The sequence below is a fragment of the Colletes gigas genome, unplaced genomic scaffold (assembly GCF_013123115.1).
Source record: "Colletes gigas isolate AHSC1104 unplaced genomic scaffold, ASM1312311v1 Colletes_gigas_Sc00043, whole genome shotgun sequence".
In the NCBI taxonomy this organism is placed as follows: domain Eukaryota; kingdom Metazoa; phylum Arthropoda; class Insecta; order Hymenoptera; family Colletidae; genus Colletes; species Colletes gigas.
In genome coordinates this window covers 734833-756272 of record NW_025106672.1, presented here as the reverse complement: position 1 = coordinate 756272, position 21440 = coordinate 734833, and the positions used below count along the sequence as shown (strand labels likewise).

Below are 21440 nucleotides of genomic sequence, written 5' to 3'. Positions count from 1 at the left end.
AATAATAAAATACTGTACACTGTAAGAGAAATATTTTCCATGTAACTTTCGAATAAAATACTTGCTAATTAAATTTATTTACTTCGTTTTGATGCTCCTTGTAAAAGGATCCAAAAAGTATTGAGATTTCCATTTCTTTTACGTTGCATCGATTTATATTACAATATTATGAAATAATTATTTCCAAGTGACCATGATTATGTCACTGTCATAATTATCAGAGATAATTCCACCTCTATTATCTTCGTCGAGACGTTTATTTATTGCATTTATACGACTGTCATGGCGTAACAATATCTTTTTGGTCATAATCGAATAAAATATTTCACAACTAAGAAAGAAGTGAGAGTTTGCTCATTTCTCTATCATTCTTAAGAAATTATAGTAAAAAATTTATTCCATGATTTGTAAATTACTTTTTTCAGTAAAAATTCCGAATTGTAGACTTTTATTATAAATAAAACTAATTTATATTATTTTTATAGACTGACTCTACGATCAGTATTGTTTATTATCATATTTATTATTATGTCATTATTGACATAAATATGAAAAATAATTTTAATATTTTGTATTGCTTATATTCTTTTGGCAAATACTTTTCCTATTTTGAAAGTGATTTTCAACGTAAGATTTCATTTCGTAAAAGAATTAAATGTCCCATAAATATTACTTTCCATCAGAAATAAAAAACTAAACCGATATAAATAGAATTGTAACTTTGCAATTATAAAATTTTCAGCTAATTTCGACCTAGTCGTAACCTAATTACTAATGTTCAGAATTTCTGTCTGCCTACTAATATATTTTTCTATTTTGTTCCAGATCAATTCAAAATCGACTGAACAAATTTTTGAGTAGAGTGAGTACCATAATTCTGTTCTCTGGATATAGTGATATGTACTGTGCGAAGCTGGTAAGATGATTAACGGGTATTGACATACTTCATCCCTGTCTTCGATGTTCCTTCAGTCGTCATCATTCAGTTCTTGGTGGTAATATCAAATATCAAATATCAAAAATAATATAGACGAATAATTTGTTTGATACTCTTAGAAAATTGTTTGCTTTATTGTAGTTAAAAGATAATTATAATATTCGGTTTTGTTTGGGAATGAAGGCATGTTTTACAAATTTAGAGAGCATAATATTTCATTATTTAAATTGTTTTTTATTATCACGTGCAAATATGAATAAACCTGAGTATTATCATTTATATTGGCATAGAAACACTCAACGCAAGTATTGTTACATACAATCGCGTTCAAACACAGATACACACGGTCACTGTTACTCTCACTGGAATACAAACATTCAGATGTGGATATTGTCACGTACAATCACATTCAACCACAGATAAACGCAATCGTTATCACTTACATTCACACTTAAGCTAAATACGATTATTTTCATGTACGATCCCATACAGAAACAAACACATGCTACTATCGCCACATATCAATGGATTTGACAATGTTTTCATACAACCATCGAGATACCATCGCATAGAGATGCAAGTGACTGACTTTGGTGGTGAGAAAGAACGAAAGTAATTCTTTAGAAATCTTTATTCGTTGATTTTTTGGTCATAATTTAACAAAGGAACGGGCTGTCGCTATAAACGTTTCCTTTAGTACTTCATTTCTTTGTCCAGCACGCTGTAGATGTTGACGTCTTTCATGAACATGTTAGGAACAGTGTAGTTCCAGCCGAAGACTGGTCTGTCCAGGGGGAATCCCAGGGACTTGCCGTCGAACATTATTTTACCGAACATGGGGAACTCGTAAGCGTTCACGTTGCTCTCGTCGTGCTGGCTCAGGAAGAAGAACATTTTGTAGGGCATTCCTTCCGGTTTGCCTTTGGGCAGACTGAGACGGTTCACGAAACCGAACTCCCTTTCGGAATACATGAAAGGCTCGCTTCCGCCTATCGCCTTCTTCAGCTTCTCGATGAATATGTCGCTGGGCGTCATGTCCTGCATCGTCATGAACGAATCTGTGCTGTGGCGGTCGATGTTGTTGCTTCCCGGACGAACTAATGGAGAAAACATGTTAGTTAAAGATTGACACGCTAACAGAAAGCTAACAGATTGATGTAAAACAAGAACAACTAACGTGATACGACGAACTTGTCCATCTCTACAAAGTATTTGTAGTATTTGGTCAGATACAAGGCGGTCTGGGTGATGTCGTCGAAGGCAGGGCCGAGGAAGATTCGAAGGACAGCCTTGGTCTCTTTGTCGGAGTTTATGGTGAATCTGTAGTTGAAGGGCTGGTAGTTGAGACAGAGACGACGAGCCTTCAGACGGAAGGACACGCCACGGTTCAAGTTCTCCACGGATACGGCGCTGTTGACCAGAGTGTCGCAGTTGTCGAAGAAGGTCGTCAGTTTGTCCACGTTCACGGACTCGATCCTCACTCCGGGGAACTGCAACTCGGACTGGGTGTAGGAGTGTTGGTTTTCCTTGTATCTGCAAATATAGAAACCATTAGCTTGGTGAATAAACAGTATCTTAAGGCTGTTAGGAAATAGTACCTGAAGAAGGAAGTCATGATTCTCTTGTAGAGCATGTAGAAAGCAGGGTCCCTCATGTTGGTGCAGTAAGACTGAAGAGCGCTGGGGATTATTTTGTTCCTGTTCGTCTGTTCCGCGCTGAAACCAAGTATGTCACGAGCTAAGGAGTCGTACATTCCATAGAATCTTCTGTTGCCCGAGTCGACGTTTCCTTCGATCATGTTAGCGAGCATGCCCAGGCCTTTAGGCGTGTAGATGTCCACATGTTTCCCTTGGATGTCCACGAAGTAACCAGAGTCGATAGCGTCCATTATACGAGACTCCAACCTGTTTATTTCCTGAAATGTTACATGAAAGAGTTTATTATCACTGTTGTTGAAATAGGATTTCCTTCATTGTTCAGTTACCTTTAGGTGTTTGTATTTGTAGTAGGGTATCGACGAGTATCGGTTCCTCTGGGGGATTGATATTCCGTTGGAGTACGTCAGAGTGGAGTAGTATCCAGGGTGGATGGGTTTGTACCAGTCGAAGTCTTTTATCTCGCCTAAGTCGTTGGACAACCGTTCGAGGTTGTACCTGGCCAAGAGTTGCTTGTGAACGAAGTAGTAAAACTGTCCGCGGATCTCAGGGGGGATACCAGACTGTTTGCTGCTCAGCCAGAATGGGAACACTTGGCGGAAGTAGTAGTAGAAAGCGTTCAGTCCGACGTCCTCCATGAAGTAGTCCAGCTTGTATTCTCCGTTTACTCTTGGCATGTAGGCACCGGTGTAATTCGCGTAGATCATGTAAGTCTCCGCATTTTCGACTCCAGGTGCTCCGGTGACGCCTGAAACAATGTTTTTTCGAACAATTCGTACGGGGATCGTGTTTGAAATAAAGCGCCATCTAGAGTCCTTCTGACGTATTACTGTTGTAGAGAGTGTCTTTTGCCTATAACGAAGCCTCGTGAGTCCTCGTGTGCATTAAAGGGTGTTGCTGAGAGGAAGTTTTGAATATTTGAACCCCCAAATTCCCAAAGAGAAATAGACGGTATATTTACCTCTGGCCATCTTGATGTTCTGTGCCTCTTGGATCACGTCAGAGGCGTAGAAGAGGTTAGGGTAGATTTCGTAGATGGGAGGCAGTCTCATGTACTTGCAGTCGTTTCTGTACAGCACCGCAACCGTGAAGGCCGTGGTGAAGAGACCAGAGTTCAAGTAAACGCGGGCCCAGGATGCAGTCTTGTAGAACGTTTGGAAGTCTTTGGCGGATGTGAACAGCTCGAACAAAGCCTGCATTTCCTGTAACTGCTCGCTGTTGAACGGAGAGAAAATAGCATTGCGGCTCAACAGGATCCCCTGCTTGTAGCCCCATACGAACTTCTGCACCGCTGACTGAAAGGAAATGGTCAATTGGTGTTTAATTATACTTCTTAAGCGTAAGAAATTGCAAGGATTTTATTGTATGCGGATGAAACAGAAAATTGAACGTTGGGGGTTTAAATAGATAGTTACCTTGTCCTGGGTTAGGTCTGGGTTAATAATACAGTGTTTACTTATACTCTTTAAGCGTAAAAGATTGCAAGGATTTAATTGTATTCAGGTGAAAGACAAGATTGGAAGTTGGAGGTTTAAATAGATAGTTACGTTGTCCTGGGTTAGGTCTGGGTTAATAACATAGTGTTTACTTATACTTTTTAAGCGTAAGAAATTGCAAGGATTTAATTGTATTTGAGCGAAAGACAAGATTGAAAGTTTGAGGTTTAAATAGATAGTTACCTTGTCCTGGGTTACGTCTGGATTAATAATATAGCGTTTAATTACACTTTTTAAGCGTAAGAAATTGCAAGGATTTAATTGTATGCGGATGAAACAGAAAATTGAACGTCGGAGGTTCTAAATGGATAGTTACCTTGTCCTGGAACATGTCAATGTTGCTTTCGAGATTGAAGTTTCTGCCTACATTGTAGAATTCGGCGTCGATTAGGTCGTTTTGCCGAACGTAGAGCAGAAGTTCGTAAATCTTCTTCTGTTTGTGCAGGAAGTCCATGTCAGCCGTGTGGCTTCCGGTGACCTTCATGCTCTGTGCGGTGCATACTGCGCACAGAGCCACGAGCAATGCTATCTTCAACATCCCTTACGAATTGCGGCCAAACCTCGAAGGAAGTTCAACGTTAAGTAGCTGGTCCTTCGACCATCGACAGCTTTTATACTTTATTCGTAACATAATAATCGCTTTGAACTCGTGACCCATATCGCGTTCCCAAGATACCGTGTGCCATCAATGCATGTATATCTTCAGGATTGTTAACAAGCGGATCTCTTAAAAAACCATTGGCGATTTACTTGCAAAATAAAAATACGTCGCGTTGGTCGTTTCTCGATAAACTCGACGCGATTTCGGTGGATTTCGTACCGTATCATTTGGCAACCGTTTTGTAATACCTCTGTTTCTTATTTTGGTGGAATATTCTGTGGTCTTTAAACTTTCTCGTTGGTATTTAATTTATAATTTTTCTCCGCCTAGAAACAAGTATTTAATATTCTCAAACGAGTACATTCGCCATCTTGAATGCCATCAAAGGCTTGAGAACTCTATGTGATTTTGATAAATTAGTATTTTCGTACGGTATCATTTTGTAATGTCTCTCTTTCTTATTTTGTTAGAATATTCTAAGGTCTTTAAACTTTCTCGTTGGTATTTAATTTATAATTTTTCTCCGCCTAGAAACAAGTATTTAATATTCTCAAACGAGTACATTCGCCATCTTGAATGCCATCAAAGGCTTCAGAAGTCTATGTGATTTTGATAGATTAGTATTTTCGCATGGTATCATTTGACAACTATTTTGTACTATTTTTGTTTTTTATTTTGGTGGTAGAATATTCTGTGGTATTTAATTTTTTATTAACAAACGTTTATGATACCCCAGTTTTTAAATTGATGGTGGATAGGTTCATTAATTTATGCTGTTTCTTTAGCAATCGACCAATATTAGACGAAATTTATCTAACATTAATAAGACAGTTGGGTTTGATGTCTTTTTGTCGTTTCTTCGATATTCGACTGTAAAATTTGCAGAAAAAATATTTCAAATAACAAATGCTTTAAAATAATATTTTATAAAACGAAGAAAAATATTTACCCTTTAATACTAGTTTAAAAGAGTTCTTAATTCGAAAATAAATTGTGAGAAAAATAAAAATATTTGCTGACAGTAAATTAAAAAAATAAAATACTTCATTTTTTATTTTTTCAATTTACAATTTTTTTTTACAGTAGTAACAGAAATGTTTTTCCAGTAACATTCGAATAAAATGCTATTTTAAAGAAGATTTCCAACTAATAAAATATTTACTTACTATTTGCAAAATGAAGTAAAATATTTATCTTTTGTTTAATAAATACTAGTTTAAAAGAGTTCTTAATTTAAAAATAAAAATGGTTTATTTGCTGACAGTAAATTGAAAAAATAAAGTATTAATAATTAATAAAATACTTTATTTTTTCAATTTACAATTTTTTTTTACAGTAGTAACAGAAATGTTTTTCCAGTAACATTCGAATAAAATGCTATTTTAAAGAAGATTTCCAACTAATAAAATATTTACTTACTATTTGCAAAATGAAGTAAAATATTTATCTTTTGTTTAATAAATACTAATTTAAAAGAGTTCTTAATTTAAAAATAAAAATGGTTTATTTGCTGACAGTAAATTGAAAAAATAAAGTATTAATAATTAATAAAATACTTTATTTTTTCAATTTACAATTTTTTTTACAGTAATAACAGAAATGTTTTTCTAGTAACGTGTTCGAATAAAAATACTATTTTAAAGAACATTTCCAACAAATAAAATATTAATTTGCTATTTGCCAATTAAAATAGTATTTTATCCCATCTCTGTATTGATTAAATTATTTTCAATAACACCCCTTGTGAAACTAAACTTTCTCCGGTTGTTTGTCACTTTTGTCGTAATCTATCAAAACAGTGATACATTCGATATACATGTTTTGACATTGCTCACCACGCGGTGGAATTAACCAGCAGATGCTACTCACCTATTCGTTGACCCGTGGATCATGCAGGGTATATCAAATCATGCTCATAAAATCGCCATCGACGGACAAAAATAATAAAAATTCATCCCTGTAAACATTTGTTCTGTTCGGTCATTTTAAACCCTGTAAACATTTTTATCGTCTCAAAATTAATTAGAATAAAATGTGTCTTTTTGCTAAAAAAAAAAGCCTCGATCGACCAAATTTTTTTTTTATTAAAATTAAATTAGAATTAAAAAATTCTAGATGCTGTCTCGATTTGTTGATTCAAATGATTGAATTCAGGCTAATCAAATAATTTTATTTTATTATTTTATATTAATTTTTAAATAATTAAATTTTTTGAAATATAAACAAATTTATGAATTATATTCGCTTACTTTTACATTTTGTTTGCAACTTCAGATCAGTATACATAATCATCAAGAAATCAACCTTTAAAATCGAGTGTTTGTTCTTTATAAAATTACAAAAATATTCCAAACCAAGTTTCATACTTGTAAATATATATATTGCTTCCCATTGTTTTCTTTTTGAATAAAAAAAAGCCTAGTCTAATTTAAAAAATTCCATTTTTTTTTTTTAACGATTTCGTAAAGCGACGATTGATTAATTATTTACAAACATTTCAAATAGCTTTTAATTATATCAATTACATCAGAGATTAAACTCATTAAAACTAATCGATAACATGAATCACGATATGTACATACATAGATATATGCATTGCATCGAGTATTATTCTAAAAGATTATTTTCCAAGGCGATATATTATTATATAAAGCTTTATCTTCGTGTTAAATGGCGCGGAACCATATTGATATCGATAACCTTGTCGAACTTGGCGATTATATATAATATATTAATTTTTTACTCATGTTCTGCCATTATGTATATGTATATACAAAATGTTCATTTTAGAAGTTACAGATCAAATATTTCGTAAACAATGCATTTTCAAGAGAAGTGTTTCAAATAAGTTTCATTATTTCGAGACAGAAATGCAGCCATCTTGTTTATTTTTCAATGTCATTCGAAAGTCAACTTTGTTCTTTTAAATGGAAACAGTAGTAGTTGGACACATTTTTTTATCATACTTCTTATTCAAAAGATATTTAATAAAAGTAATAAAAATATTACTTCAAATAAACAAAATAAAATACTGTTATTTCTAAAATCCATAATAAAATATTTTATTTTGATAATTTATACCAAATGGTAAAACATTTTAAAAAAGAGTTAAGCTATTTATTTTGCGATAATAAATTAAATATAGCAGAAATATTTCCCAGTAACTTTCGAATAAATTACTATATTAAACAATCGTTTCAACGAATTAAATATTTTCGAAAATGAGTGATCTGAAATAAATTATTTATTTACTAATTAAGATAGTATTTTACCTAGCTCTGCCCAAAGGTTCCTCGGGTTTCACCTCCATTGAAGCCAAGGGCTTATTTTATATAAACAAATTAACTTCGTAACTCCCTAATTTACAACAGTAAATCATTTTTTGTTTTATTTGTACCACCCTATACGAATCTCACCATCTCCTTTTTTTTAACAATTCTAACACAGTTTTGATTAAATCTAATTCTTTTATTATTCAACACCATTGCCTGTTTCACACTTCGTAACTCTCTGCCGTTTAACTACAGAATTACAAGATATTATATTCAAACGGAATTTGACGAAGTTGATGCAATAATACAGCTTCATTGTGTCAGCCATTAAATATAGGCTATCCAATTACTATTTGGTCAACAATATTCTCCCAAATCTAACGTTAATCGCGTTACAAGAGATCCAATAAATATTTCCATACAGCAGATAAGAACTATAGCTACACTTTCCCTTTTTAAGAATTTTGAAATTTTATATATTTGAAAATTGATGTATTTTATATATTATATATATTTTTTCCCCATAATGCAGTTGCAAACAGTTTTCCTAGTACAAATAAATAAATTAATTAAGAAAACAGATGATCAAGTCTTTCTCAGAATTTTTATTATCCTTATAATAATATTAAAATTCTTATCAATATAATTAAACTCTTAATTAAATGACAAAACAATTCTCGGACATTTGTATTACAAGAAACAACTCTAAAATTTTCATCGAATCATTTTAGTTGAGGAATGACTATGATAAATAATCGAACTATGATAGATTATTTACGGATTACACTTAATTCGAAATTGGAACCGATAGAAAATAATTGATGTTGAATTCCAGTAGTTATAATTACCACTAACTTAACCGAACGATTATATACTCTATCTCTAATTTTAAAAATAATTAATAGTATATCTGACAATAGTATTATACAATATTATTTTTTTTTTTGTCGAATGATTAATTGATCAACAAATTAATTCCAAGTGTTCTATGAATTTATAAACAAAATAATTAAGGGGGTATTCCGATTTAGAATTTCGAAAAGATTTATTTTTATCGATGACCCGCAGCTCGTGCAATTTTTATTACTTTTATTCTAAAAAATTACTATGTATACTCGAGTACAATTCTCTTTTTAAAAAATAACAAAGGGCTAAAAATTATCTAAATCGGAATATTCCCTTAAAATATCGATCGAATACTTTCGCGTCGATCTTGGAATTAAACAATAATTCTACTTTTTTCGTACGATTTTGTACACTGGCTCTCCAACTTAGAGCCTCTAGGGACATTCGAGATCTCACTGAAAGTTTCCTGTTTTCTTTCCCTTCTCGATATTCAGCGATGTCTTCTTTTCTTTTTTTTTGGGAAATAAATACTTCTATAGAATTCGGTCGCGAAAGGAAAGTGAATTTTCACAGAAACGGATTGTGGATCAAAGCATCGGTCAATGATGAAGCCCTCCGACTTTTAGCTTTTTCGATTGACGTATAGTTCTGCTCGCTTCGCTATCGGAAGACTCAGACTCTGTGTCGTTGTACCCAGACATTGGTACGCCTTCTGATTTCACTTCGCAAGTTTCCGCTGCAAAATTTCCCGTTATCTTTGCTTTTTCTAGTGCTCGAACTATAAATAATACATTTCGAGGTGATACAAATATCGTATTTCAAAAAGTTTCAAAGTTGATTGATAATTGTTCGATATGGTCCAGTCGAGGAAATCGAAAATCCCCTTTTTAGATATTAAAAACACACAAGTCATAGACAAAATAAGTCTTGAACGACATGACATTAAATAGTTAAATTATTTAGATACGCTGAAAGAAATATTCGATTTCTTCGATCCACTGCTATCCAAAATAGTTTAATTATTCTTCAGACATTTTGATTCTAATTTGCAAAACAGTACACATTAAAAACAATTTGAACAGACATAAATATCAAACAAAATTCATTGTTATCCCACTACGTCGATAAAACGTGACTGAGACCAGTAATTACTTTGAGACTCCAAGAGATTGTTCTGGCGCTTCAGGTCGTCGATGTCCTGCTGATGCGAGGAATTCTTACGGCGCATGAATTGTATATATTCCGCAGCCTTCTTGAGTATCTGTGCTCTGCTCGCAACCTTTTCGCCCTGCAGAGCCGGTACCGAGTCTCTGAGACTCGAGAAGCTATCCTTAATATGGTCTCTACGCTTGCGTTCCAAAGCATTATGATGTGCGCGTTTCTCTGCCTAGAAACGCGTATTTAATATTCTCAAACGAGTACGTTCACCATCTTGAGAGCCACCGAAGGCCAGAAGACTGGATTTTGAAGTTTAATCGTTAGGTTTAATTATTATGTTTCGTGGATGAACGACCTTTGAATCAGTGATCGAGCGAGAAGTAAATGATAGAAAATAGATTAGAAAAGGAGAATGAATTGACTTACTTGAGAATATTCTGTGTTACGTAGAAGAATAGAATGTTAATTGAATTCATTGATCGCATTTGAAGTGATAAATAAGGAATTATTGTGAGACGATCGAGAAGCAGTTAATAATAGGGAAATGAATTGAAAAGGAAGGAACTGATAACGCGTGCTACATAGAATAATAAAACATTAATTAAATACAGAACCATTTAAATTTTCATTCACTTCATAACTATCTATTGAAAGGGAAAATATTAATATTTTTTTAATTAATCATGCTCGTATCGTTGATCTAGTAGCAATTAATAATAAATGAATGGGCGAGGAAGGGATTGACTTATTTAATAGTAACATTAATTCAAAGCTTCGATCGAATTCCAAACTACTTAAAGCCCAAATATTATTATGTTTCGCGACTGTTTGGTAAACGTCAAGCTAACCTCAAAAACATTTCAAATTTAAATTTCTTGGACTAATTACGTTAGTATCGTTGATCGAGTGGCAGTTAATAACGGGAACTGGATCCGAAAGGAAATAGAATGAAAGGAAATAGAAGGAATTTACTTACTTGAGAATAATATTGCGTGTTATTCGAATGCCTCTGTCTAGAGTCGGAGTCGTCGCCTTCCTAAAAAACGATGCCTTTAAGAAGACTAATTGAAACGACGTTTTTAAGGACTTACATCGCTCTCAATGTCGATTTCACGATCATCGTCACTCATTCTAATTTCCTTGGACGACTAGCAATTGGTAAACAAATAGCTCTTATCGAATACTTTTACTGTTTGCATGCATACAGATGCAAGTTACTATCCTACTACCCAAGGCTGCCAATATAGAACCTTACTTCTAAACGATACAAAAAAAAGAACCAAATCCATACATTTATTTGCTGGTTACAAAATATGTGTATTTAGAAAAAGTAAAGAAAAAGAATTGAAATATTTTTTCACGAGACCATAGGGTATGTTACTCCTTATTCCGTCATTGCATATATTTATATTAACATTCGCTTTCTTAATCTAGAATTTCTAATCGTTAATGTAATTTGCTTATAAAAACTTCGCCCTCTATAGCAAATACTAAATTTCGTTAATAGTTTCTATTCTTGTATTTTGAAAATACCGACAACATCTGGTTTTGGGCGATTGTAACACGTATTCTTAATTTCTACTTTTCTTTGTAATATACATTAAATAGAAATTATATGCATTGGTCTATTTAATAAACTTCATCCAAAGTTTATTTTTATAATAAAGAAGGAATCTACTATTGTGTGAAAGTTTGCATCGCCATCTACGGTAGAACGCCCAAGATTGTCGAGAAATAGTTCCCTCCAAATCTAGATGCCAACCCAAATATAATAGACCGATATTCTTTTGTTTTTATTTATTTATTTATTAACAACAGTTAAACCTCTCTTAGGCTTATATATCTGTTTGGTTAGTATATAAAATTAACATTTTTATAAATAATATCAGTCTCGATGTGTATATATTTTTAAAGTTGTATTATCGTCCTTCCACGAGAAGAAGACACAGCGTGTTTATATCCTCACTCACTCTTGCTGCAGTCCGCTGATTGGCTGTCACCGATTACGTCACTGTTTTCGACCAATAGTGAGTCAGCTGACTGCACAGGAGTGCGGAAACACGCTGTGCGCAGTGCCGTGCGCAGTGTCTGCTTGTCGTGGGAACAAGGTACTTAAATTTTGGTGATTATATCTAGATTAGATTGGAAATTTGTAATGGAGTAAAAACGTATTAGAAGTGCTTTAACCTCTTAGGCACGATGCGCCACTATAGTGGCTTTCGCGAATGTCACCTTTCTGAACGACGCGTCATTATAGTGGCTCACTCGCTCACCGTTTGAATTAAGTGATCGTTTTCATATGTTTTGTTTCACACTCTTTTTGCCTTCACAACGTTTTATAACAGTGTTAACAATATACAGACAGAATATACAGTCATCAAAAAACTTCGTTTCAATGTTTACGCGTAATTCGCATTGAACTCCGTCGTACAGAGGTTAAGAGGTTAATGTTCGGTACTTCTAAGAATGTTTTAACAGAGTGTGGAGGTTTAACAAGCGTTTGTTTGATTTTCAGATCTCAGCGTTGTTCCACCGTTCCTTCATAAGCGGTGCAGTCCCACGGAATGTGATCGATGGTAGCGTTCACTGTATCCACAAATGCATGCGGAGCTGGTAATAATGTGTCGCCTTGCAAGAGAGGATGCAACGTAATGTTGAACATTCACCGCTGGAGCAATGTAAACATTTTATCGTAAGGTCAGTATAAATATACTTTATAGAAAACATCAGATTTTTAATAAATTGTGACCGTTATATTCTTATATCGAAGTACAAACATTATTGCCGTATTGTATTATGTTTTACATTAAAAGGATTTGAAAGATTTAAAAATGAAGATGATCCGTTCGTTGATTTATCTCTGTTTACGCGATACCTCGTACCTTAAGATTTAAACTCATTGTGTTCAGATTTGTAAGTTTCCATTAGTACAGAACGAATTTTTCATATTCTCTTACTATACATTTGCAGTAATATGGTGCACATCCATTGTATTATTGTGTTTGTATTTTTATGATGGACTGTTGATCTCTTTATCAAACATATAGAAGTATTAAAAATTTATATGTGTATTTTAGATCAACATAGGAATTAAATAAGAATGTACTGTTCATGGGTGAAGAAGAGGATATTACGAAACAGCACTCGGATCATTCATTAACAAATGTCTTCAGCGACATCTATTGAAGAATCAGGTAGAGCGAAGGATTAACATTGTTATTTCTTAGTATTAAACGAATCTAAAATTGATTTTAGAAACAGCATGTCGAAATCCTTAAGGAACTACAAAACTGAGAGAATTCGATTTACAATTGACATTTATTAATCAGTATCAGGAAGTCTGCACACGATTTCAAACTTTTTAACGCGACACCTTAGGGATCTATTGCTAATAACGAATTAATTAGAACGAGGAGCGGAGTAAAATTGGCCCTTGAATGTTGCCAGGGATGTCTACTTGGTTCTCTAATAGCCAATATATGTGTGTCATTGTTGAAAAATTGATAATTCATCGATTAAAGCAGACGGCAATACAACCGTAAATGTTTCGACTTCCGATATTTATAACTATTTAATAACGCATTGCATTGTTATGAAAAGTATCCGTGAATGTTGCCAAGGGTCTCAGCTATATTATTAAACTCTAAAAGTTCATAAATTAATCCCAGGAAAGGCGTAATTAGTAAATTATCAAGCAGCAGTTCGTTAAACGTGATTTATTGCAATGGCGGAGGGTTATAGCTCTTTTGCTATACTAATATTTAAGGGTGATTAGACAGCGGATGTGGTTTTCACAATATTTATTTTCAACAAGAATTAACAGTAACAAACAACAATTAACAGTAACAATCAGCAATTAACAGTAACAGCGAACTTCGTCTACAAACACGTGTGCGCGGGTCGAGAGCTAATAACGGAAGGCGGTACTCAATTGTTTTTTAATGATTGACTCGACTGTTTTTACAGAAGAACAACGGCATCGTGTGCAGCGCCAAAGCTACGGACGTTGGCCACAGTACTCCCCCTGAGTATTTTCAACGCGGGAGTTTGAAAGAGACTTTTTTGTTCCCGTATGTCCTTACTGGAATAGGCGTAGTGGATGTCCATTGATGCTCTGGCACTCGGTCTTCCTGTGTCCGCTCAGCGTCGATCTCCCGTCAATGTCCAGTTCAAAAAGTATGTCAGTGTGTCTTTTTGTAATCCTATACGGTCCTCTGTACGGTTGCTCGAATGGTGCTTTTACATGGTCGCACCGAACAAATGCATGGCTGCACGTGTTAAGCTCTTTAGCGATAAAGACTCTAGACTTTACGTGGTGTGCGGTCGGTGTCGGCCCTCAAACCTCTCATGAACTCGCGGTGCTTCTCGATGAAGATCTGCGGGTTAGCTGCGAAGTCGGCGTTAACGAAGAATTCTCCCGGAACACGCAGCGTCGTACCATATAGCATCTCCGCTGGTGAAACCTGGATGTCTTCCTTCAGGCTCGTGCGCAATCCAAGTAATACTGTCGACAGAATCTCCGTCCAAGGCTTGGGTGAACACATCAGGGCTGCTTTTAACGTTCGGTGCCAACGTTCGATGATACCATTCGACTGCGGATGGTAAGACGAGGTCCTACGCTTATTGCACCCAATTAGACTCGCCAATGCCTGAAACAATACTTTTCTAACGTCAACTGGATTGCTTGCAGTTCCTTTCCGGGTCCAGATCTCGGTAAAAATGGCGAGAGATGGGTGACACACTGTAGGACAATATGCTGGTGCACAGATATCGGTGTAATGATATGATTTCTCCACCCTCGGATCTAAATTCCACTTAGTTAGGATGCTTAAACAGAAATTCCGTATATTAAATGCAAAAATTTCAGAGGAGAGACAGGAATTTCCCGAGATTAGTGGGAAATAAGGTTCCGAAGCCATTTCATGGTGCACGTTCGGGCAAAATACCAAATTCTCCAACTGCTTCCAGTAAGAAATCGGAGATCTAGATACTAATGAGCAAATCCGAGTCAAGAAAGCGCTAGGGGACTCGTCGTACAAGGGAGTGAAACTAGAGCAGATCAACAGGGATACAATTTCCATCAAAAGTTTTAGGGATACAACGATCGACCAATTAATCAGAAGCCCCCTAGTTGCTGGCCGAATACTCCGAGTGGTCCAGGATAGAGGTCTCAGGAGATTAATAATTTCGTAAGCTAAGCTAAAGTGCATTCTTAGAGAGGCGGATGCCACGGGGGAAACATGGGGGAGAGTGGTCGGAAAATTTAGAGATATTGTGGACAAGTTTAACAATCGCTCCTTCGGAACAAAGAGATAAGGAGAATGCGGCCTTGTTTTTATACAAGGAGGTGGCGCGCTCGGACAGTCTACCAGTCGGTCATCTACTGATCGGACACAACAAGAAGACTCAACATGAATGTGATAACTTGCGTTGTCACTGAATCGACACGTTGCCATTGAATCAGAGAGCAAGACTGTTGCCATACCCATGAGAGCCTGAAACATCAAGTTCACATTTTTTGATCCTTTACTGTAAGCGACAAGAGGAAAGGTATCAAACCCGAATTTCGTCTACAAACACGTGTGCGCGGGTCGAGAGCTAATAACGGAAGGCGGTACTCAATTGTTTTTTAATGATTGACTCGACTGTTTTTACAGAAGAACAACGGCATCGTGTGCAGCGCCAAAGCTACGGACGTTGGCCACAGGGTTTCGATCGTGGTGCCATCTAGTGCAGAACATTGAAGCTTGTCGAGCAATCGTATGCTATTTTCGCAACTAGATGGCATCCAAAGTTTGAGTATTGTAGGATTTAGGGTGCCGCGCACTGACGCGGTACTAGGTGGCAGCCTACTCTGCTTTGCGTTCTTAGGAAGGAGATGGGCAACTCAATAACTGGTACACGTGGGTGTAACCGTAACACTATGTATTTAGTCTACAACAATGATGACCGATCAAGCGCACAAGACGAACGCGTCCTGCTCGATCGGTGGCGAGTCGACGAGAGAGTTTTGTTCTCTCCCCGTTTTCCCATCGCCCGAGGTCGGAGGTGCCAACCTCGTCGGAGCGATCACTAGACGCGGGTCTAGGGGAATTTGCGCTTGTGGCGCCAATATCCCTACAGTATGTGGCCGCCAGTCGGAACTTTGGCGCATCTTGGCCATCACCGTGATGTCCCTGGTGGACAGCCAACGAATTAATGGGGGTTTTCCCCAAAATCGAGAGATCGCTTTAGTTAGAATAAAAAAAAAAAAAGCTTCTCCAACGCGCGCGGAGCAGTGCAAGGAGAACACACGTTGTTGTTGTATTATCTGTGGGTCTAGTTTCGTTGGTACGTTAATTGTATTAATTCTTGAGAGAGTGTCTGCTGCTACGTTGTCTTCACCCTTTACGTAAACTATGTCTGTTGTAAATTGTGAGATGTAGTCTAGTTGTCTCAGTTGACGTTCTGATGCTTTTTCTAATTTTTGTGTGAAAGCGTAAGTCAGTGGTTTGTGGTCAGTTCTAATCGTGAACTGTCGTCCTTCCAGAAGGTGTTTAAAATGTTTTGTGCTGGCAAAAATTGCAAGTAGTTCTCTGTCATAAGTGCTGTATCTCGTCTCAGTCTCTGTCATTTTTCTTGAGAAGAAACCTATCGGTTTCCAATTTGTGTCGTGTTCCTGCTGTTCAGGTGTTGCACCAATAGCATTGGTCGAAGCGTCTGTCGTCAGTCGTAGAGATGCGTTTGGAGCTGGATATGTGGTCAGTGCTACAGATGAAAGAGCTTTCTTACAAGCGTGAAAGGATTGTTTTGAAGTCTCTGTCCAGTCGATAGGAGTTTTGTCTTTCTTCTTGGAATTTTTCAGGTATACTGTAAGAGGTAATTGTAGTTGTGCTGCGCCTTTTATGCATGGATGGTAGTAGTTGAACATTCCCAGAAACTTCCGTAGTTCCATGACTGTTGATGGAAGTGGGTATTGGTCGATGGCTTTCACTCTGTCAGGGTTCGGATGGAATCCTTCACCGTTGATCTGGTACCCGAGAAATGATACCTGCTTTTGTCCAAAAGTACATTTATTAACATTGATTGATAGTTCATGATCGGACAATCGTTGAAATACTTGTTGCGGATGGCCTCTATGTTGTTTCTCATCTTCTGACATCACAATAATGTCATCTATGTAAACAAAGACGAAATCCAGGCCACGAAAGATGTGGTCAATGTATCTTTGGAAAGTTCGAGTCGCATTTTTCAATCCAAATGGCATTCCAATGTACTCATATAAACCCCAAGGTGTTGCGATTGCGGTTTTTTGAATGCTGTCTTTGTTTACTGGTATCTGATTGTACGCTCTTTCCAAATCAATTGTGGAGAATATCTTCTTCCCATGGACAGTCAAAAATAGGCTTTGGATCAGCGGTGGTGGGTATTTATCCGGAATGGTGATTGTTATGTTTGTTTGTTCTTATAATAGTTTATTATACATAGAGATACAATACTTTATATTTAAGGCTTACAGACACGTCTCAGAAGCGCGAGCCTCACTCGACTCCCCCGCACACATACGCAGGCCTGCTACTATTACAGGTGATGTGCAATGTTTTGCGTTTGCACCGTATTTGCGATGGTAGAAGCACTCACTACCTGGTGATGGTGAGATTTCTCTGGTATGTGAGCGTTGTCTACTCCTACCACGTTGTGATCCATGCAAATGGCTGCGACTCAGTATTCGCGACAGTTCTTTTGTTTGAGTCACTAGCTCATGCATGGTGTGTTTAATGACAGACATGTCCTTTGCCAGGTTAGTTAAGACCGTGTCGGTGAAACGGTGGTTTGGTGATACAGAGCGGCTGCCTGATGGGTGTGTTGCCATTATGAATGGACTGGACTGGTTCTCCATGAGTTCGTCAGCCAGCTGCGCTTGCTCGTTGAGTGAGGCTGCTCGGAGAATCTTTAAGCACCGTACAATGGCTGGTGGTAGTAATGCCAGCCATCTCACGCGGAGCACATCTTCTGATGCTCGATTACCAGCCAGGGACTGTAATTGCCTTAATAATTGGCTGGGCTTCTTATCCCCCAATTGGACTTCAGCAAGTGCCTTGTGCAATTGCTGATCTGCGGAGTCAGAGAACCGTTTGATTATTTTCGCTTTCAGTTGTACGTACCTTCCTTCTCCTGGTGGGTTACGCAGTATGTCTGCAACCTCCATCATAGTCTCCGCGTCTAATGAACTGACTATATGGTTGTATTTGGTTGAATCGCTAGTGGTACGGCTGGTTTGGAAAATTGATTCCACTTGTATGAACCACAAGCTCGGATCATGTTTCCAAAATGGAGGGATTTTAATGTTGGCTACAGAGGCGAATGCTGCAAAGGTGTCTCCCAGTGGTAAAGTGTGATCTTGGCCGGTGGCCATTGTTTCGTTAATTGGGTTTATATCAGCTTGCAATGTTCGCGGTGTACTTGCTTGTTGCTGATCGACGACCGGCTTCGGCGAGTGTTGTAATGGCATATCACTATTGCACTATTAATTACCACGTGGCTTTTATGCACTTGTTGCAATAAATTGTTCACCAAAATACTCAATGTCTGTATAGTTTTGTAAATAATAATGATGGTGCGTCAGTACGTCACTTGAAACACGTGGATGGGTATCGAAAATGAAGAACGTGTTGAGTACGGAAACACGTGGATTTTTAGGATACGCTCGCGATAAAGTAATCCACCTCGATCACGTCGGGGTCACCAGTTATAGCGTCTACGGCTATACACGATATAATGTTTAGGACGAGGTGGATGAATATTTGTATATATTACTTTATTTTTAACGTTAACACATGTAATTGAACGTAAATCTATAACAACGTGTGTCTCCTTGCGCTGCTCCGCGCGCATTGGAGAAGCTTCTTCTTCCTTTTTGTATCTAGAGCGATCGCTCGATTTTGGGGAAACCCCATTAATTCGTTGTCTGTCCACCAGGGGCATCACGGTGATGGCCGAGATGCGCCAAAGTTCCGACTGGCGGCCACAAGGGTGTGGGTTTATTCTTATTTGATGCACGTGGTTCGTTACCACGTATTATGCGCGTGCGTTCGTAGGCCCACCCCTACGACTACGGATATTAATATTCGAAATAACTGAACACGTGTATGTAACAACAACAATAACGAGTATTCTTTATTAACGCTAGGCGTACAAGTCTTTGTCTAGCAACAGGAGTTTTAATCTTTATCTTTTTGAGGTGCTTCTTCGCGAAGTTCTTACCAAGCAGTGACTTGAGCGTCCTTGCATTTTCGGGAGGACGCGCTTTCGCCCTGCTGCTCTGCGCGCGCAGCCTTACGGCGGATTCGCACTTGACGGGAAACTGCTCCCCTATACTCTTGTGCGGACGAGACCATAAGTCTCGACCCCACAGTACTCCCCCCCGAGTAACAGCGCTCTTTGGTTTCTTTATTTTGGTTTACAATTTACTTACATCTACTTAGATCTACTTATTCATTAAATTGCACGCGTTTCTTATTTATATACGTTCTTAGTTTATTTGGCGTACTCGCGGAAGGCGCGGGCTCTACCTGTAACCTTTCGGTTACTGTGGGCGGTTGTTCTTCCATATTTTCGGGCGTGAAAAACGCGGGTTTTAAACGCTCTACGGATATGTTCTGCGCCGCTCCGTTTATCTCTATTCGGTACACTTGGTCCGATATCTTTTCGAGCACTCTATGTGGCCCGGTATACGGTCGTTCTAGCGGCCGTTTTACCGCGTCCATGCGTAAAAATACGTGTGTACAATCACGAAGTTCCTTAAATCTAAATACGCGTTTCCTATTTTTATGTACCACTGGTACTGGCCTTACGGCTCGCATGTATTGTCTGAATTCCATGAGGAACATATCCGGGTTTGGGGTGAAATCGCCCTCTAAAACGAATTCCCCCGGAATGCGCATAGTGGTACCGAACATGTATTCCGCGGGCGACGCGTTGGTATCTAACCGTACCCGCGAACGCAACCCTAGTAATACCGTCGGAAGTTTCCGTGACCAATTTGTTTCACACGCGTGGCACATGAACGCCGCTTTTAGGTCCCGGTGCCACCGCTCGATCATCCCGTTGGATGCTGGGTGATATGCGGTCGTTCTAGTTCGTTGGCACCCGATGAACGACAGTAACGACGCGAAGAATTGGGACTCGAACTGTGTCCCCTGGTCCGTTGTCACTACCTTGGGGGCTCCGTAACGAGACACCCAGGTATCGAAAAATGCTCTTGCCACCGTTGGCGCCCCTATTTCGTGTAACGGCACGGCTTCAGGCCATCGGGAGAACCGGTCGATCATCGTCAATATATACCGATATCCGTCCGATTCCCGCAATGGCCCTACTACAGGGTGGCGCTGAATGACCGATATGGTTTGAATGTTTAATAACTTTTTTATTTAATGAATTATTATTATTATTTTTTTGGTGTTATAAAGTATATTAATGGGGAATATTTTTGGCTTAAGTATGAAAAATTATATCCCGCAAGTGATGGCCGTTTTCGGCTTCGCACATTCGTGCTCTTTCCAGTACATTTTGCATAACTTTTCGTAAAATTTCCGGTGTTATGGCTTGAATTTCATTGCGAATGTTTTCTTTTAGCTGTGGTATGGTGGCTGGCTTATTAATGTATACCCTTTCTTTCAAATAACCCCAAAGAAAACAGTCTGGCGCTGTCAAATCGGGTGAACGTGGGGGCCAATTGAAATCGCTTCTGCGCGAAATAATGCGTTCGCCAAAGAGGTCCCGTAACAGAGCCATTGTGTCCATTGCTGTGGCTCCATCTTGTTGGAACCACAACTGTGGATGGTTTTGTACAGCTGGCCTCAAAAAATTGTCCAGCATCGTTCGATAATCAGCACCATTAACCGTAACTGAGGCGCCATGTGCATTTTCAAAAAAATATGGACCAATAATCCTTTCAGACGATACACCGCACCAAACAGTACACTTAAGTGGGTGCAACTGTCGCTGATGAACTGTTCTTGGATTCTCCGTAGCCCATATCCTGCAATTTTGCTTGTTTACGAAGCCATTCAATTGGAAATGGGCTTCATCGCTCATTATCAAATTGTTAATGAAATCGCGATTTTCTTCTGCTTTTTGTCGGAATGAAATGGCATAATCAAGGCGTTGTTGGTAGTCTATCGGCTTCAATTGTTGCACAAGCTGAACCTTATACGGGAACATGTCTAATGTGGCCAAAATCCTCTGAACAGACCTCCGTGATAGCCCCAGTTGTGCCGAGCGTCTTCTTGTTGATGTTTGTGGACTGTCCTGCACACTATCCGCAACACTTTGGATATTTTGTTCCGTATGGACCGTACGTGGTCTCCCGGTACGTGGAAGGTGTCTTACTGTACCATGTTGTCGAAAATTTGCAACAAGGCGGTTTATTGTTGATGCTGAAGGTCCAGTACGCACATTAAAAAAACGACGATAAGCACGCTGCGTCAAAACAAT

At 37.8% G+C, this 21440-nt stretch overlaps 3 protein-coding genes and 1 long non-coding RNA gene across 5 annotated transcripts; 1 reads left to right on the top strand and 3 right to left on the bottom strand.

Moving 5' to 3' along the window:
* Positions 1–1588: 1588 nt before the first annotated feature.
* Positions 1589–8396, bottom strand: LOC122402990 (arylphorin subunit alpha-like). Its single transcript, XM_043406245.1, has 8 exons — positions 7962–8396; positions 6559–6681; positions 4405–5559; positions 3554–3887; positions 2922–3340; positions 2536–2852; positions 2115–2470; positions 1589–2034 (listed from the first exon to the last, which is right to left on the bottom strand). The coding sequence occupies exons 3-8, from the start codon at positions 4624–4626 to the stop codon at positions 1631–1633; spliced, it is 2052 nt and encodes a 683-aa protein (XP_043262180.1). The 5' UTR covers positions 4627–5559; positions 6559–6681; positions 7962–8396; the 3' UTR covers positions 1589–1630.
* A 915-nt stretch (positions 8397–9311) lies between these two features.
* On the bottom strand, positions 9312–11191 carry LOC122403015 (protein max). Of its 2 annotated transcripts, none has more exons than XM_043406292.1 (4): positions 11057–11191; positions 10942–11001; positions 9960–10194; positions 9312–9585 (listed from the first exon to the last, which is right to left on the bottom strand). In XM_043406292.1, the coding sequence occupies exons 1-4, from the start codon at positions 11093–11095 to the stop codon at positions 9407–9409; spliced, it is 513 nt and encodes a 170-aa protein (XP_043262227.1). In that variant the 5' UTR covers positions 11096–11191; the 3' UTR covers positions 9312–9406. The 2 variants fall into 2 exon arrangements, with proteins under 2 accessions (XP_043262227.1, XP_043262228.1); XM_043406293.1 differs by having other exon boundaries at positions 9312–9543.
* A 960-nt stretch (positions 11192–12151) lies between these two features.
* Positions 12152–13303, top strand: LOC122403020. The gene is made up of 3 exons (XR_006259574.1): positions 12152–12408; positions 12481–12662; positions 13043–13303. It is a non-coding gene; the product is annotated as an uncharacterized LOC122403020 (long non-coding RNA).
* A 4148-nt stretch (positions 13304–17451) lies between these two features.
* On the bottom strand, positions 17452–18680 carry LOC122403003. The gene has a single exon (XM_043406267.1). It carries the CDS (start codon positions 18454–18456, stop codon positions 17458–17460), a length of 999 nt encoding a protein of 332 aa, XP_043262202.1. The 5' UTR covers positions 18457–18680; the 3' UTR covers positions 17452–17457.
* Positions 18681–21440: the final 2760 nt, after the last annotated feature.

What these genes read in the sequence shown, in the direction of transcription:
- LOC122402990 (XM_043406245.1), bottom strand. Translation starts at nt 4,626, where the DNA reads ATGTTGAAGATAGCATTGCTCGTGGCTCTGTGCGCAGTATGCACCGCA. An exon ending in GAACATCAAGATGGCCAGAG is followed by an intron (nt 3,341 to 3,553) that starts GTAAATATACCG and finishes ACATTGTTTCAG; the next exon opens with GCGTCACCGGAGCACCTGGA. An exon ending in ACAAATACAAACACCTAAAG is followed by an intron (nt 2,853 to 2,921) that starts GTAACTGAACAA and finishes GTAACATTTCAG; the next exon opens with GAAATAAACAGGTTGGAGTC.
- LOC122403015 (XM_043406292.1), bottom strand. Translation starts at nt 11,095, where the DNA reads ATGAGTGACGATGATCGTGAAATCGACATTGAGAGCGAT. An exon ending in ACACGCAATATTATTCTCAA is followed by an intron (nt 10,195 to 10,941) that starts GTAAGTAAATTC and finishes ACGCGTTTCTAG; the next exon opens with GCAGAGAAACGCGCACATCA. An exon ending in CAATCTCTTGGAGTCTCAAA is followed by an intron (nt 9,586 to 9,959) that starts GTAATTACTGGT and finishes TATTATTTATAG; the next exon opens with TTCGAGCACTAGAAAAAGCA.
- LOC122403003 (XM_043406267.1), bottom strand. Translation starts at nt 18,456, where the DNA reads ATGCCATTACAACACTCGCCGAAGCCGGTCGTCGATCAGCAACAAGCA.